This window comes from Nomascus leucogenys, chromosome 5 (genome assembly GCF_006542625.1).
Source record: "Nomascus leucogenys isolate Asia chromosome 5, Asia_NLE_v1, whole genome shotgun sequence".
Taxonomy (NCBI): Eukaryota; Metazoa; Chordata; class Mammalia; order Primates; family Hylobatidae; genus Nomascus; species Nomascus leucogenys.
Window position 1 is genome coordinate 42,938,785 of NC_044385.1, and position 18,205 is coordinate 42,956,989.

General features: G+C 37.2%; 1 protein-coding gene across 4 annotated transcripts in view; it reads right to left on the reverse strand.

Moving 5' to 3' along the window:
* The window catches only part of ITGB3BP (integrin subunit beta 3 binding protein), a 102,789-nt gene that overhangs the window by 64,587 nt on the left and 19,997 nt on the right, over positions 1-18,205 (reverse strand). For all 4 annotated transcript variants that reach the window (XM_030812946.1, XM_030812947.1, XM_003265175.3 and 1 more), the window contains exon 3: positions 9,971-10,106. In XM_030812946.1, the coding sequence (XP_030668806.1) occupies positions 9,971-10,106 (136 nt within the window). The remainder of the gene's footprint in view (positions 1-9,970; positions 10,107-18,205) is intronic.

Here is an 18,205-nt window from a genome sequence, read left to right on the forward strand (position 1 = left end):
CAGTTCGAGCTTCCAGGCCGCTTTGTTTACCTAATCAGACAACTAACTCGGCAATGGTGGGCGCCCCTCCCCCAGCCTCACTGCCGCCTTGCAGTTTGATCTCGGACTGCTGTGCTAGCAATGAGCGAGACTCCGTGGGTGTAGGACCCTCCGAGCCAGGTGCGGGATATAATCTCCTGGTGTGCCGTTTTTTAAGCCCGTTGGAAAACCGTAGTATTAGGGTGGGAGTGACCCGATTTTCCAGGTGCCATCTGTCACCGCTTTCTTTGACTAGGAAAGGGAATTCCCTGACCCCTTGCGTTTCCCGGGTGAGGCGATGCCTCACCCTGCTTCGGCTCGTGCACGGTGCGCTGCGCCCACTGTCCTGCACCTACTGTCTGGCACTCCCCAGTGAGAAGAACCCAGTACCTCAGTTGGAAATGCAAAAATCACCCGGTTTCTGCGTCGCTCACGCTGGGAGCTGTAGACTGGAGCTGTTCCTATTCGGCCATCTTGGCTCCTCCCTTCTAAATATTTTTATTGTAAGAGAACTAGTCAAATATCTCACCCTGTAAAAATGTGGATCAATAGTATTAACCTCAGTCTTCTCATGGAAGGACTTAGGATTTTAAATAATTTTCAGCTGTTAAATATGAAGAATTTTAATATTTCTAAGAGTAAGACTTAGATCAGTTACTAGACAGTTGAGTAATACAACATATTGAGTAGTAAATGTAGTAAATGAGTTTTCCAGTTACTTAAAAATTACTTTCCTTTATTTCATTCCATTCTATTAAAAAAAGTAAGCACAATGAACATATACAAAAGGACTGTGGAGTCTATATGGTATTTTTCTTGTGAGATTATATGTAAAAGTGAACAAACACTTGTGTATTTGACTCTCTTCAAGTGCAGTTTCACAAAACATTGGTGATAAATGTACCTTCACTGAATCTGAACTACATTCATAATTGTATTTGAGCTTTCTGGTAAGGCTCCAGGGAGCTCTTTCCCTAACAAATGAAGATAGCTTTCAACAAATTGTTAATACTTGGAAGCACAATCAATAGTGATGACAACAGCTAACACATGGTATTAATTAGGGCCAGGCATTGCTTTAAATATGTTACATATGATATCTAATTAACTTGCACAACTCTGACATAGTCACTCTTGTTCTCATTTTACAGATGAGAAAATAGAAGTACAGAATGGTCACAAACTTATCTCAGCCCCTAAAGTTAGTGAGTGAGGATTGAAACCCAGATATTTAGCTGAAGACTGTGCTCTTAACCATGATGCAATGCTTATTAATAGATTAATGGAGGCTAGGCACGGTGGCTCATGCCTGTAATCCTAGCACTTTGGGAGGCTGAGGTGGGTGGATTGCCTGAGCTCAGGAGTTCAAGACCAGCCTGGTCAACATGGTGAAACCCTGTCTCTACTAAAATACAAAAAATTACCCGGGCGTGGTGGTGTGTGCCTGTAATCCCAGCTACTTGGGAGGCTGAGACAGGAGAATCGCTTGAACCTGGGAGGCAGAGGGTGCAGTGAGCCAAGATCACGCCACTGCACTCCAGCCTGGGTGACAGAGTGACTCCATCTCAAAAAAAAAAAGATTAATGTAAAGTGTAAAGTCCAAACAGGTTTAGGCTGGTATCATGCTGCTTCTAGGTACCCATACTTTATAGTTGATAAATATTATAGGCAATCATTTTGGTCTCAAACCAAAAGTTAAGAGTAACTTAACAATTTCAAAATAACAGTTAAAGTTACAGTTAAAGTCAAACATATGGCCGGGCGCGGTGGCTCACGCTTGTAATCCCAGCACTTTGGGAGGCCGAGGCGGGCGGATCACGAGGTCAGGAGATCGAGACCACGGTGAAACCCTGTCTCTACTAAAAATACAAAAAATTAGCCGGGCGTAGTGGCGGGCGCCTGTAGTCCCAGCTACTCGGAGAGGCTGAGGCAGGAGAATGGCGTGAACCCGGGAGGCGGAGCTTGCAGTGAGCCGAGATCGCGCCACTGCACTCCAGCCTGGGCGACAGAGCGAGACTCCGTCTCAAAAAAAAAAAAAAAAAAAAAAAAAAAAGAGTTAGGAAAACCTTGATCCACAGAGGTTCAAGTGATTTGTTCAAGGTGGTCAAACAAAAGTTAGTAACTTCTTTCTAAAAAGGTTACTTGCATGTAGATCAAGTTGAGGCCTGTAGGCAAAGAGGTGAATGAGATACTGATACAGTCCTGCTATTCTTTTAATAAACCAAATTAATATTAATAGAATGGAGGGTAAATAACCTCTTTAGAGGATCAACTCGCAAAAAATAACAATGTTAATGGTTTTTTTTTTTGAGACAGAGTCTCACTTTGCCAGCCCAGCCTGGAGAGCAGTGGTGCGATCTCTGCTCACTGCAATCTCTGCCTCCCGGGTTCAAGTGATTCTCTTGCCTCAGCCTTCCGAGTAGCTGGGACTACAGGCGTGCACCACCACACCTGGCTAATTTTTGTATTTTTAGTAGAGAATGGGTTTTGCCATGTTGGCCAGGCTAATCTCAAACTCCTGACCTCAGGTGATCTGTCTGCCTCAGCCCTCCAAAGTGCTGGGATTACAGGCATGAGCCATTGCACCCGGCGGAATGGTTCTTTTTCACTCAAAATGAAAATACCTTTATTAAGTCCCACAGACAGAAATGTAATAATATTCTTAAAATATTACTTACATTATTGAATAGAAGGTTATCGCTGAGAAAATTGAAATCACTTTTTAATCTACTAAAACAGTAATATTTGGGAAGCAGTAACAAAAATACAGGTTTTTACATCTTTCATTCAGATTACTTTGTGTTGACTGGGTACTTGACAGTCTGATAACTGATCTAAGTGTTATTATTAGAAATATTAAAACTTGTCATATTTAAAAGCTGAAAAGTATTTAAAAGCTTAAGTCTTTCCATGAAAAGATTGAGATTAATATTACTGATCTATATTTTACAGAGTAAGATATTTGACTAGTTCTTTTACAATAATAAAAATGTTTAGCATTTGGCCCACACCTCAGATTCCTCATCAAAGGTTTAAGAAGATAGTATAGTAGTTTATTAGGTCTTTTACATGTTGTTTGTTCCTTCTGCTACTTGAAAAAAAATCAGTCTTGCCAGAGGGCTAACATTTCATTAGACTTTTCTAAGAACCAGCTTTTGATTTGTTGCTTTTCTTTATTATTGCCCTGTTTTCAATTTATAATTTATCTTCATATCATTACTTCCTTTCTACTTTGGGGGGTTCATTATGTTGTTCCTTTTCAGTCATTCTGAGTTCAATGCTTGCTCAATGGTTTTCAATCATTCTTCCTTTTTAAATACAGTCATGAGCAGTATAACAACATTTTGGTCAGTGACAAACCACATATATGACAGTGGTCTCATAAGATTATAAACATCATATTTCTACTGTACCTTTTCTACTCAGATATGTTTAAATACACCAATGCCATTATGTTTTGATTGCCTATGGTATTCAGTAGTCCACTGTATAGGTTTGCAGCCTAGGAACAAAAGGCTATACCATATAGCATAAATGTGTAGTTGGCTATGCCATCTAGGTTTGTGTAAGTACAATCTATGATGTTCATACAATGACAAAATCACAATCACCGAACAACGCCTTTCTCAGAAGGTATCCCCATTGTTAAGTGACACAGGACTGTACATGCATTTGTAAGTACAGTTGGCCCTCTGCATTAGTAGATTCCACATCTGTGGATTCAACCAACCATGGATCAAAAATACTTTGTTTAAAAAAAGGATGGTTGCATCTGTACTGAACATATACAGACTTTTCCTTGTCATAATTCCCTAAACAATACAGTATAACAACTATTTCAATAGCACTTACATTGTATTAGGTATATAAGTAATCATGAGATAATTTAAAGTATACAGGAGGGTGTATTGGTTATATGCAAATACTATACTATTTTCTACAACAGACTTGAGAGTGTGTGGATCTTGGAAACTGAGTGGGATCCAGGAACCAATTCCCCAGATAGGAAGGGACAACTGTATAAAGCCTCCACCAAGAACTGCTTTAGTATAATGTAGGTATAAATTTTTCCTCTAAGTGCTGACATGTTTTCATTATCATTCAATTTTAAATATTTTAGACTTTCCATTATAATTTTTCTGATCAATGAATTATTTAGAAGTTTCTTGGTTTCCAAATATACAGGTTAAAATTTTTGGAGGGCTGCCTTTTCATTATTGATTCCTAATTGTATGAAATTTTAGAGAGTGTGAGCTGTATGACTGTAATTTTTAGTACAGTGAGACTTCCCCTGTAACTCCATGCTGGTTACATTTTTGTGAACGTTCCACTTGTGCTTTATTCTATGTTGGGTATTATATCTTTTTGACCACAGCTCATTAGATAAGCTTGCTAATTGTGTACAACTTGTTTATATCCTTCCTTTTTAACCGCTTCATCAGTTTCTGAAAGAGGTAGTTTAAAATCTCCTACAATGATTGTGGATTTATCAGTTTCTCCCTTGTTATCCTGTCATATTTCATGATGTTTTGAGTTTTGTAGATGCACATATGGCTCAGGATCCTTTTATTTTTGTAGAGATGAATCTTTATCTCTTATGTAAAGAGCCTCATTCTTTTCAATAAAGCCTTTTAGGCATAAAGTCTATTTCAGCCTTTCTATTTTTGTATCAACTGCTAGCTTTTTTTAAAAAGCTAGCATTTGCTTTGTTTTCTTTTTCTATTCCTTCAGATTTAATTGTCTTATGTCTTTTCTTAACGTCTAATTAATAATGTTATTAGGACGGGCGCAGTGGCTCACGCTTGTAATCCCAGCACTTTGGGATCAGGGATCACGAGGTCAGGAGATCGAGACCATGGTGAAATCCCGTCTCTACTAAAAAATACAAAAAAATTAGCCGGGCGTGGTGGCGGGCGCCTGTAGTCCCAGCTACTCGGAGAGGCTGAGGCAGGAGAATGGCATGAACCCGGGAGGCGGAGCTGGCAGTGAGCCGAGATTGCGCCACTGCACTCCAGCCTGGGCGACAGAGTGAGACTCAGCCTCAAAAAAAAAAAAAAAAAAAAAGTTATTAATGAAAATGGCTAAAATATGTATGAAACATATACTATTAATATATGTCAAGTACCATTCAAAGTGCTTTCTGTGTATTAATTCATTTAATCCTCACAGTTCTGAGGTAGGAATTACTATCTTCCCCATTTTCCAGGCAAGAAAACAAAAAATACAATGAAGAAGTCAACTGATAGATATCTCATCATCTGCCTGAAAATACGAGGACCTTAAAACATTGTCTAAAACATCGTAACTCTTACCTGTTGCCTCTTTATCTTTCGTGCTAGTGTGGTCTATTATTTGTTTGTCACCCGTCCTCCAATTGTTTGACTTTTGCTTTATAGTCAGCAAAACTTATAATTAGATTAACATGTTTGCTAATTCACTTTTTCATCATTGCTTTTTGCAATTCCACTCCTTTATCTGAGGTTCACTTTACCTCTTAGAGGAGTAACTTATTTTGTAGTTATTTTATGAGAATCTGTGAGTGACAAACTCTCTGAGACTTTGTCTGAAAATATCTTTATTTCATCCTCACTTCCTGGATAAAAACTCAACTGTGATTCTTAATTGATACTATTATTGCATTTTCTGCTGGAGTCTACTGATATAGATAAGAAGTTTATCAGTCTGTTACTCTCTTGTAGGTACTATCTTTTCTCTGGTTGCCCTTAAAATTTTGTCTTTGATGTTCTACATAGTTTTATCATGATATAACTAGATGTGGATCTGTTTTACTTTACCCTGCCCAGACTTAGCATGATACTGTAATTTGAAAATTCTTATCTTTCCTTAATTATGAAAAACTGATAGTCCTTATATCTTAGAATAATACCTATGGCCCATTCTCTGTATTTCCTCCTTGTAGAACTCCAATTTGGCAGATGTTGGAGAGTCTTATTCTGCCTATCATTTCACTTTGTTTTATCACACTCTCCTTTTATCTCTCTGTACTGTTATATTGTTACAGTCTGAGTGATTTTTACAGATCTATTGTCCAGTTAACAAGTACTCTCTGACTATGCAAATTTGTTGTTTATTCTTCTACTTTCATTATTAAATAACAAGTCCGAAGTGTTCATGGGAGGAAAGGGGAAAAATTTACTCTTTCTTCTTTTCTAAAATGCATACAACTGACCCTTGAGCAACTTGAGGGTTAGGAGTGCCAACCCCCCATGTAGTAAAAAATCCAAGTATATCTCTTGACTCCCCAAAAACTTAACTACCAATAGCGTACTGTGGACCAGATGCCACAAAGTCGATTAATACATATTTTGTGTGTTATATGTATTATACTGTGTATTCTTACAATAAAGTAAGCTAGAGAAAAAAGTTATTAAGAAAATCATAAGGAAGATAAAATATTTACAGTATTGTAAACTATTAATACCATAAGTTTGTCATCTGTTTACAAGATGAACTGTCAGAAATGGTGAGGAACTACAGCTGCAGACGTTAATCTACGGTACATATCAAGTAATTCATCTTTTTCTTGTAATGTCATGATTTCTCTCTGCTCATTGGGAGCACTTCCAGCATCACTAGTGGCACTTTATGTGGGTTTCATGGTGTTATTCAAGGTTTCCAGCATAGCCCTAAACATGATGAAAAACATACGAGAACCATGAGATCACTTTTTACTGCAATACACAATTTACTTGAGAGACACATTGCTTGTGCAGAGATTATCAGCATCACATGGTATTTCAAGCAGATACTTGCAACACTTGAGCTCACTACAACAGCAACAGGAGGTAGCTATGAAATTATTACAGTAGTACAGTATGTACTAGTTAATTTTATGCAGTTATGATTTAGTACTGCATCTTTATATTCATTTACATTTCTCTCAACTGCAAATGGGGCTGTGTAGGGTCTAAGTGTTTGTATGCATTAGTTTTGATAAATTTTTTTTATAACAAATTTATGTATGCTTTATGGTAAATGATAGACTAGTAGCTACATATATTTTATGCATCCATGGCATACCCAACTTTTTTTTTATATTTACAGTCTATAAAGTTTGTCTGCAGGGTTTTACAAATTGTCACAAAACTCCAAAAAGTTTTCCAGTATGTTTATTTGAAAATAATCTTCACATAAGTGGACCTGTGCAGTTCAAACCCATGTTGTTCAAGGGTCAACTGTAATAGTCTGGAGAAACTTGCTATGGGTTGGAGGAGGGCAGCAAAATAATGTACATACAAATTAAAAAATACATAAATGATATATAACATACACACATACATAGAGAGTTATGTGTCACTTAACTATGGACATACATTCTGAGAAATGCATCACGAGGTGATCTTATTGTTGTGCAAACATTGTAGGTGTACTTATACAAACCTCCAGTGTATAACCTACCAGACACCTAGTGCATAGCCTATTGCTCCTAGTCTACAAACCTGTACAGCATATTACTGTACTGAACACTGTAGGCAACTGTAACATATTGTAAGTATTTGTTTATCTAAACATATCTAAACATAAAAAAGCACAGTAAAATACAGTATTATAATCTTACAGGACCATCATCGTATGTGGTCATTTGTTGAACAAAACATCATTATGTAGTACACAACTATATCATGTACTATACATAATTGTACATGCTACACTTTTATATGACTAGCAGTGAGCTAGGTTTGTTTACACTGGCATCACCACAAAAATGTGAGTAACGTGTTGTGCCACAATGTTATGACGGCTGCCGGGCAACTAAGCAATAGGAATTTTTCAGCTCCATTATAATCCTGGGGGACCCCTGATGTGTATATAGTCTGTCACTGGCTGAAACGTTATTATGTGCTGCATGAATGCATCTGTTAAATGTATAAACTAAAGAGTTGAAACAAAGCCCATGTTTGGCCAATGTAGAATCTAAGTAGAAGGAAGACATAGAACCAAATTTTTCATCCTTTTATAACTACAAATCGATTTAAATATAATATTAAGTCTTCTGTTCGCATAGTACATGGTTCAAATGTACATAGAAAGTACATATAAATATCTAGAGGAAGATTATTCCTGGTGGAGAGAACTGCAAGACCCTGTGGCAAGAGGGGCTCAGCATGACTGACAAATAGCAAGAAGGTAAGAGTGGCTAAAGTAGTGTAAAAAAGGGGTAGAAAATGAGGCAGATGAGGTGTTTGGGTATTAGATGGATATATGGCCTTCCATGTCATGATAAGGGTTTTGGATCTTATCATAAGTGTGATGGGAAGTGAGTAGCACCTAAAATGTCCTTGAAAATGTTATTTAAATTTTATATTATGTTTTGTATAATATTTTAAAAGTGGGAGTTGTTAAGAGATTATGACCTCATTTAGAATTTAAATGATTTCATAAGTCATATTTTCTCATTTATTTTGAACTTGTTACTTCATAAAAATCAAGCTTTTTTATTTTTTAAAGATGTACAAGATGACATATTAGGATAAGCAATGTAATGATTACAAATGACATAATCTGATACAGAATTCTGGACAAAATTCTCCTGTTTCGAGACTTCTATATGTGAGATATATATATTACAGCACACATGAAACATGTATGTACAGTCTGATGAATAACTAGAGTGAATCAATGTAACCACTATGTAGGTCAAAAAATAGAACATTGCCAGCACTTCTGAAACGCTTGCTATCTAACTTTTTAAAAAACAGCTTACTTAGGACTATAATCTGTGATAATTATCTACTTAAATGTCAACTGAAATCATGTGACCAATCTTTTTATGGGCAAAAGGAATGTCCCCTTAAGTCCATACTTAATTTCAATATGGAAATTGAGTACATATCAACTTAAAATCTATTCACATTTCAGTATAGGGATGTACAATCTCTAAGGCATTTATTTTTAATTAAAAAGATATATCATGTATATAAAAATAGAAGTATGAAATTTAAAGTGTATACATTTTCATACATTTTAGGGAAAGAGAACCTAATAGTCACAGCTTTAGGATAAAAAGCATTTGATTAAAGTAAAATTAAAGACATTCAAAACTTTAAGATCTCATTATGTGTTACATTATAACAAATCAGGTAAATGAGACTTCTTTTTTCTGGGTAGCTTCTAGTATATGCTTAGCACTCATTAAATGTTAAACAATATAATGTGAATTAGGCTAATCACAGTATATCTAAAGGATACACTATTAAATTTGAGCCTATTTAAAATTTTAATTATAAAACTACATGTCACTGATTCATAAACTTTCTCAAAAAAAAAAAACCCACGAAATCGAGATTTGTGTTTTTAAATCAATATGTTAGCAATGAACTACCAGAGGACAACAAATATGTATGGTCAAAATTAAAATTAAACTAATAATATTTTAAAATAAAAAATTTCATATTAAAATTAGATTTTTCTCTATGGAAAAATTCTACAAACCTTTTGTAAATACATTTGAAATAGTCAAGAAAAAGAAGGGAATGAAACATAAGAAATAAAGATAAGCTATATAAAGATATACCACATGTGGGTAAAACTAAATGGAAAACATGGATAAAAATAACATTTAGAAGTATCACTCTTAAGTTGTAGTGCAGCAGCACCTGAACTATGCTGACTTTAATTTATGCACATGATGGATAGCTTGTTAAGGGGCATATCTGTAACCATTATAACTGATAGTAGCTGAAGGCAAGTAAGGCCATAATTTCTATTTAATGGATGGGATAGTAAGGGAACAAAGCCTGCAGTTGCATGTTAAAATAAGTGCCAAAAGTTTACATTTATGTCCAAAGTAATACCTATATTAAGGTATTAAATTATTTGAGAGAAGACAAAAATCAGCTGTAGCAAGATCCATACATAATTAAATCACAATTTTGATTTAGCCAATAACTAGAAAAACCTTACAGTAAGTAGAAAAGAATGTTCAACTAACCATTTGATAGTCCATTTCTGTGCTTTTGTTCTTCAGAGCTTGTGGGAGAAGCAAATAGACTCATTTGACAAGTTCCAGTTGTTGGAGAATAAGTTATAACACTTTTCTTCCTTGTGATTTTTGAAGGATCAAATGACTGGAAATAAATAATTAAGGACAGAAATAGTTATGTTTAGTTATAGATCTTTGAAATTATATACCATTAAAAAATCAGCAAAATTCAAACTCATTTCCTTGCTCTTGCTTTTCAGATTACAAACATACGCAATTATCACTCTCAAAGTAAACACTATTCTTTCAAGGTAGATATTTCAGGTCTCTATAATAACTAGAACATCTCAATTTGATATTTACTAAATTTTAGCATTAAAGGGTTACTACCTTCTGAGATGGTATTTCCAAACAGGTTAGAGATGGCCAACTCTCCCAACCATACCCTGACTTTTGCTTTCAGCTGAACTTGAAGTATAATTATGGGGCCAGGGCAGGAAAATTCTCAGAGGTGCCTATTGCTAAACCTCACACAGAAACCTTAGGAAGGATCACTGCTGTCCTACAGCTTCACAAAGTGGTCTGATGTAGTATCTTGCTTCAATAATAACCAAAATAATGTCCAAACAATTGAGTCAGGCATTTAAGGCCTTTGAGGATTTGGCCTATCTTACAAATTTCCTCTTAGCAGCTTCCTCCTTTGTGTTTCCATAGGTGTTGGGCATACCTCTTATTTCAGGTAACATATTTTAATAAGTTTTAATTTTTCTGTCTGTTCCATTAGAATTTGCTCCTGAAAATAAATATTATCTTTTCATCTTTATATCCTAGATAACTAAAAAATGTGTGAGGAATGAATGACTTACAAGGAACAGTCCAGTAAATTTGGCCATCTTGCTCTACTCGGAATATACTAATTTGTTCACTGGTTCATTCATCCAATTATTCACTGTTACCTACAGCTTCAGTCACTAGGCTATGTGCATTTGGGCCTCAGACCATTTTGCGATCTCAGCTTGGAACATCCTCTTTTTTATCTTCCCCAAGACCTAGACTTTCTTTAGTTTAGGTCCTCATTCATGATCCCCTTCCTTCAAACATCCATTATCATACTATTAATTGTTCACTTTCCCGAATTCCCTTAAAACATGCTTTCCATAAGGCTTACTGATCACCCACCAGCACTGCTAAATGTGTACTAATGTGTACAAAGAAATATAACAAATTGCTCTACCAAAAGTTAGAACAATACAAAGAGGTTTTAAATTAGTATGTATGCTACGAAATTCAGAGAAGAGGAAGAATTCAAAGTTGGCTGCAGTAATCTGTCACAGAAAAAGGCATGAGAAATCTGAAATAAGAGGTGGAACAGACAGCATAGGATGGATCTGGGGGATATAGGAAAGGTCTGATGGCTCATACATTGCCAACATACTGGATATAGCTTGGTAGAGGATTTGAAATAGTTCCTTAACTCTGCCTGGTCAACTATCCTTTATTTTTAAGAGACCTATGGAAGAAATAGTGGCTGTGCTATCTTTTTTAGTAATCTTAATATTAGTTCCAGAATCTATAGCATTCAAAAAGAATTTTTTTTTACAGTTAAGATTTTAAATATTAGGAAACAATATTTAATTATATTGAGAAACGAACGGCATTTTTTATTTTATGTATCCATAGTGGCCACAAATGCAATGAATATCTTTTAAAAAATCAAATTATAATATCAAGTTATAACTCTAAAGCAATCTTTTTTTTGTACAGTGAAAGGGTTTTCAGTTTCTTTATCAAGTGGTTATTATTACTTCTCCATCTTGAGTTTTCACCTGTTTGTATGTATTCAGTCATAAACTATGACACTTATCCAATCCCTACTCTACTTTTCCAAGAATTTATTCCCCAGAACTACTTCACTGTGTATGTATAAGAAATGAAAGTCACTACCCTAATGTACATTTATGTCGATCTGTTTTCCTATTTTCACCAAAAAATTATTTTATCCAATTGCCATATGTCTAAACATTTTAACTGTGGATCATACATTTCTCCTCGGAAACAACTTTCCAGCTTTCAGAAAATAACTCTGTGAGTGTGCATGTGCTGTGTGTGTGTGTGTGTGTGTGTGTGTGTGTGTGTGTGTATTTTTGCCTCACTTTAAAAATACTGAGGCTTCTCTCTTTTTTTATTTTTTTTGGTCATTTGTGTTGGTTAAAAAGAAAAATGTCTATCTACAACTACTATACACAGAAGGAAAATTGAAAATCTACCCTTTCCCTACTATACCACTAAATATTCTTCAGTAAATATGCACTTTTGTTTATCTGCCCTACTGGTACACACAAAGGCATAACCCTACTTCCCTAAGTTTTCTTTCCCTCAAGGTTGTACCAAGTTCCTCTAACTTTTAACCTCTGAAGAGGTTTAAAACTTCTCAAAAGAAGACATTTATGCAGCCAAAAGACACATGAAAAAATGCTCATCATCACTGGCCATCAGAGAAATGCAAATCAAAACCACAATGAGATACCATCTCACACCAGTTAGAATGGCCACCATTAAAAAGTCAGGAAACAACAGGTGCTGGAGAGGATGTGGAGAAATAGGAACACTTTTACACTGTTGGTGGGACTGTAAACTAGTTCAACCATTGTGGAAGTCAGTGTGGCGATTCCTCAGGAATCTAGAACTAGAAATACCATTTGACCCAGCCATCCCATTACTGGGTATGTACCCAAAGGATTATAAATCATGCTGCTATAAAGACACATGCACACGTATGTTTATTGTGGCACTATTCACAATAGCAAAGACTTGGAACCAACCCAAATGTCCAACAACGATAGACTGGATTAAGAAAATGTGGCACATATACACCATGGAATACTATGCAGCCATAAAAAATAATGAGTTCATGTCCTTTGTAGGGACATGGATGAAGCTGGAAACCATCATTCTCAGTAAACTATCGCAAGGACAAAAGACTAAACATCGCATGTTCTCACTCACAGGTGGGAATTGAACAATGAGAACACATGGAGACAGGAAGGGGAACATCACACTCTGGGGACTGTTGTGTGGTGGGCGGGGAGGGACAGCATTAGGAGATAGATCTAATGCTAAATGACGAGTTAATGGGTGCAGCACACCAACATGGCACATGGATACATATGTAACAAACCTGCACATTGTGCACACGGACCCTAAAACTTAAAGTATAATAATAATAATAATAATAATAATTTAAAAAGTAATCCTAGAATCCATCTGAGAATTTCCATTCTGCCAAGTCCCAAACTTTGAAGATCTTGGCCTACTCATTAGTCTCCCACAAAAAGAAGAATTAAGAATACTGGGATTTGAGAGAAGACTGAGCTACTAACTGAGAAGTCAGCAATCCTTCCACTCAGCAAGGACGAGTGCTACCTATGAGCCCTTCAGAAAAACAGGAAGGAAAAGTAAGAGGGCTAGATTTGGCTAGAAAAAAGCAAGGACTCAGGATGTAACAAAATGAAAAAAACAAAACAAAAAACAAAAAGAAAGAAAGAGAGAGATGTCAGCTGGGCAGGGCGTTTCATGCCTGTTATCCTAGCACTTTGGGAAGCCAAGGCGGGAGGATTGCTTCAGCTCAGGAGTTCGAAACTAGCCTGGGCAACATGACAAAACTCCATCTCCACAAAAAGTACCAAAAAATTAGCTGGGCATAGTGGTGCATGCCTGTGGTCCCAGCCACTCTGGAGGCTGAGGTGGGAAGATCACTTAAACCCAGAAATTGAGACTGTAGTGAGCTGTGGATCGCGCCACACACACACACACACACACACACACACACGAAAACAGATGTCACAACCACTTCTATAATAATTTACAACAACTGCTGGCAGCTCATGCCTGTAATCCCAGCACTTTGGAAGGCCAAGGCAGGTAAATCACTTGAGGCCGAGTAGGAGACCAGCCTAGCAACATGGAGAAACCCCGTCTCTACTAAAAATACAAAAATTAGCCAGGCATGGTGGCGCGCCTGTAGTCCCAGCTACTCAGGAGGCTGAGGCACGAGAATCACTTGGACCCAGGAGGCAGAGGTTGCAGTGAGCCAAGATCACGCCACTGCACTCTAGCCTGGGTGACACAGATTCTGTCTCAAAAAACAAACAAACAAACAAACCTGCTTGTAATAACTCCTGACTCCTTAGAGTTATTTAACACCATTTCTAAACAAAAGAAATGCCACATTCTAAGATGCTGCAATCAGCCCCACCCAAATGCTACTATACTTTTTATAAGGAGGTCTAATCTTGTACATTAGCAAAACTGAAATTTGGGAATCGATTTTTCTGCCTGAAAAAAATCAATGTTCTGTCAATAATTTCAAATAGATATGATATTTTCCTTTCCTTCCTTCAATATCTTTCACAAATTGTAGCTTGCTTTGTCACCTTGTTTAGCACACTACCAAAAAGGTGCCTACATTTTACTGACTTTTTTAAAACTTATTATAAACAGTCTAGAGAGTACTAACTAAAAATTATTGCAGGATAAAATATGGGATTTAAAGGATATTTTATCACTATTTTGAACTGTCAGCCTGTGCTAAAATATTTAAAATACAGATACTGTAGTGTCTGGTCAACTAGAAACAAAAGGGCAGCTAGGAGATAATTCTTCATAAACTTATACTGGTTATTTAGGCTATTAGAGTGTCCCACCTAAGATATAATTAATATTCATTACTAGTACTAATTATGAAATTTACATTAGAAAACTCTAGCATTAGCTGCCTCAGAGACGTTTCACAATTTGGGCCTCAGGTTCCTAGAAGAGTACTAGATACCAACCAACTACCTTCTTTTTGTTTTGAGACAGTGTCTTGCTGGGTCTTCCGGACTGGAGTGTAGTGGCACGGTCTTGGCTCACTGCAACCTCTGCCTCCGGGGTTCAAGCAAAGTAGCTGGGATTACAGGAGCCCACCACCACGTCCGGCTAATTTGTGTATTTTTAGTAGAGACAGGGTTTCACTATGTTCACCAGGTTGGTCTCCAACTCCTGACCTCAAGTGATCTGCCCACCTTGGCCTCCCAAAGTGCTGGGATTATAGGTGTGAGATACCACACCCAACCCCAACTACTTTCTTATCAGCTACCACAATTATCAACCTTAATGGTTCTAAAAATGTTGGGGTTTTATTTTTATGGTAGCTATGGAGAACACAAACATTTTGAACTTATCTTAGTGATCTTACAGGGACAGCAAGGAAAGAATATGACCAGTACATTAGAGCTATGGTACTGAATTATGCATTTGCTAAAACTCATTGAATTATACACTCGAGATCTTTGAAATTAATAATATGCAAATTTCACCCTGACAAGAAAAATAAAATACTGGCTAAAAACATTGATGCACTGGTTTTTCTATTTGTAGTAATTATTTTTTCACAATTTAAAGATATTAAGATATTAATTTTAATAATAAAAGTATCATTACTGTCATTCTCTTACACTGTAATTTTTTTTTTCTAAGGGACAAAGTCTTTCTCTGTTGCCTAGACTGAAGTGCAGTGGCACTATCACAGCTCACTGCAGTCCTGAACTCCCGGGCTCAAGTGATCCTCCCACTTTACCCACCTGAGTAGCTGAGACTACAGGCGCGCACTACCACGCCAGCTTATTTAACAAACAAAATTTTTTTAGAGACAGTGTCTTACAACATTGCCCAGGCTTGTCCCAAATTGCCAGCCTCAAGCAATTCTCCTACCTCAGCCTCCCCCAAAGCTGGGATTACAGCCAGAAGCCACCATGCAGGCTTCTAGAGACTTTATGGTTTGGCTTTACTTTAGGCCTATGATCCTTCTTGGAATAAATTTTGTAAATAAAGTGAGATATGAAGTACATATGAATTTTGTATATGAAGTTAATATTTTTCTATATGGTTACCATTTATTAAAGACTTTCTTTTTCCCCAATGAATTGACCCAGTATTTTAAAACGTTTAACAAATTTAGTCAACTGCTAAAGATAATATAAAAATATGAACCAAAAACAGTATTAGAAATAAGATTTTCCAAAGAGAATGAAGAATCATGAAGTCTTTAAACAATTACACTAAAGGAAAGATAGCTGTGGTATATGGAAGGAACCGCGGACTTAACATTGGAAAGCCTGGGCTCACACAATGGTTTTGCTGCTCCCCAGCTATGCCATCATGGACACAGCACTCATCTGAATTTCAGTTTCCTCACTTAACTAATATATTCCCTCACTCAACTAGCAAAGAGCAAAGCAAGTAGGATGCAGCAGGTAGGGGGCAGCTGGCACTGCCATGTATCTCAGGCCAGGATCCATGGCAATCACTCTCTCCTCCCTTGTGGAGGGAGGTGGGGGTGGGGGTGAAGGCAAAGGAATTCTAACCATGCTATTCAAGCAAAAAAAGTGATGGCTTTTGTGGAAAATCTCCCTAGAACCAGGATGCTTTATCTTAGGCTCCACTCTAGGCAACCCGTTTTCCTTTTAAACAAGGATATATAATAATATTTCCTATACCAGAATGAAAAGATTCAACATGAAACCAGATTCATGGACCCAACCAAGAAGCCACAACATTCTGTGGGAGGGAATCTCTCAGGTAGATTAGGGCAGGGCTTTTCCATGTGTCTACTCATAACTCATTCTTGAGACAGGGAGCCGGGAACTATTCCAAGCGACGGGTATGATTACAGGCAAAAGGGGCGGTTGAGGAAACAGCTGCAGATGTGCAACTCCTAAGCTTACTCCTACCTCATTCTGGGCCATTATAATTTTTTTTTTTTTTTTTTTTTGAGACACAGTCTGGCTCTGTTACCCAGGCTGGAGTGCAGTGGTGCGATCACGGCTCACTGCAACGTCCGCCTCCTGGGATCAAGTGACCCTCCCACCTCAGCCTCCTGAGTAATTGGGACGACAGGTGCGCACCACCATGCCTGGCTAATTTTTTGTACTTTTGGTAGAGACAGGGTTTTGTGATGTTGCCAGGCTGATCTCAAACTCCTGAGCTCAAGCAATCTGCCAGCCTCAGCCTCCCAAAGTGCTGGGATTACAGGTGTGAGCCACTGCACCTGGCGCTATAATTTTATTTGCTCCTTTGAACAACTGCACCTTGGTTCTCACTTTCTCCAGGAGGCCAACTGTACTTGATGTGTGCAAATGATGTATCTTGTGCATTTTAACTTTTTTTCCTTAATAAAAATATTTTTATATATTTTAATCTAAGGTCCTTATTTTTATACTTTGTTGTGAGGTACACAGGCAACCTCAGGGATAATTTGACAGCTGCTCCAGGTCTGCACAGCAGGAATACTTTTTGTTGTTGTTAAATTATCACCACAAAAAACAACTACTTGGAGTATACAGCCTATTGGACTATCTAATTTATGTCAATAAGGGCTGGCTTTTCTACTGCAATGTCTTCTTAAAACTCCTCCAGCTTGATAATGTTTCTTGGGATACTTGGTTTTAGTTGATTTGTCCCATGAGTTGATCTCATTTTACTGGAAGATTGGACATGAGTATGAATAGGAAGGTGGTGCTGAGAGGTTAGAGCCTGGGCCAGGTGAAAGGCCTAGAGAGGAACAAGGTTAGATGAAGTTGTCTACATATGCAATAAAGGATTCCTATTCCAAGTCTCTAAACCTAGAGTACTAGACTTGCTTCACACACCAGATCTATCCTTCACTGAGATTAAACTAAATCTACCATGCACATTGAGATGTGTGTGTGTGTGTGTGTGTGTGTATGAAAGTATGAGCTGGTAAGCATAGGTTTTTTAAATGAAATGCCTGTACCCATCTGTGTTGCCCAGGAATAAATGTATGAAGCAAAGACAAAAATTCTTAATTTTTCTAGCCAGGTGTGATGGCATGTGCCTGTAGTCCTAGCTACTTGGGAGGCTGAGTTGGGAGGATCACTTGAGTCCAGGAGTTCGAGGCTGCAATGAAACATGATTATACCACTGCACAGCAGTTTGGATGACAGAATGAGATCCCTACTCTAAAAAAATAAAATAAACAAAAAATCCTTAAGTTTTGAAAATTCTGGACTTAGAGACCTAGACCCATTACCAAGGGCTTTTGTTAATAGTATCTGGAGCCACTGTCCTGCATTGTTACAGTAGTGATTGTAGAGTCATAGTAGCTAAAGAGAAAGGGAGTTTCATTTACCTGCCATAAGAGCACTAAACTTACATCCCTTTGTTCACACAGGTCAAATAGAATGT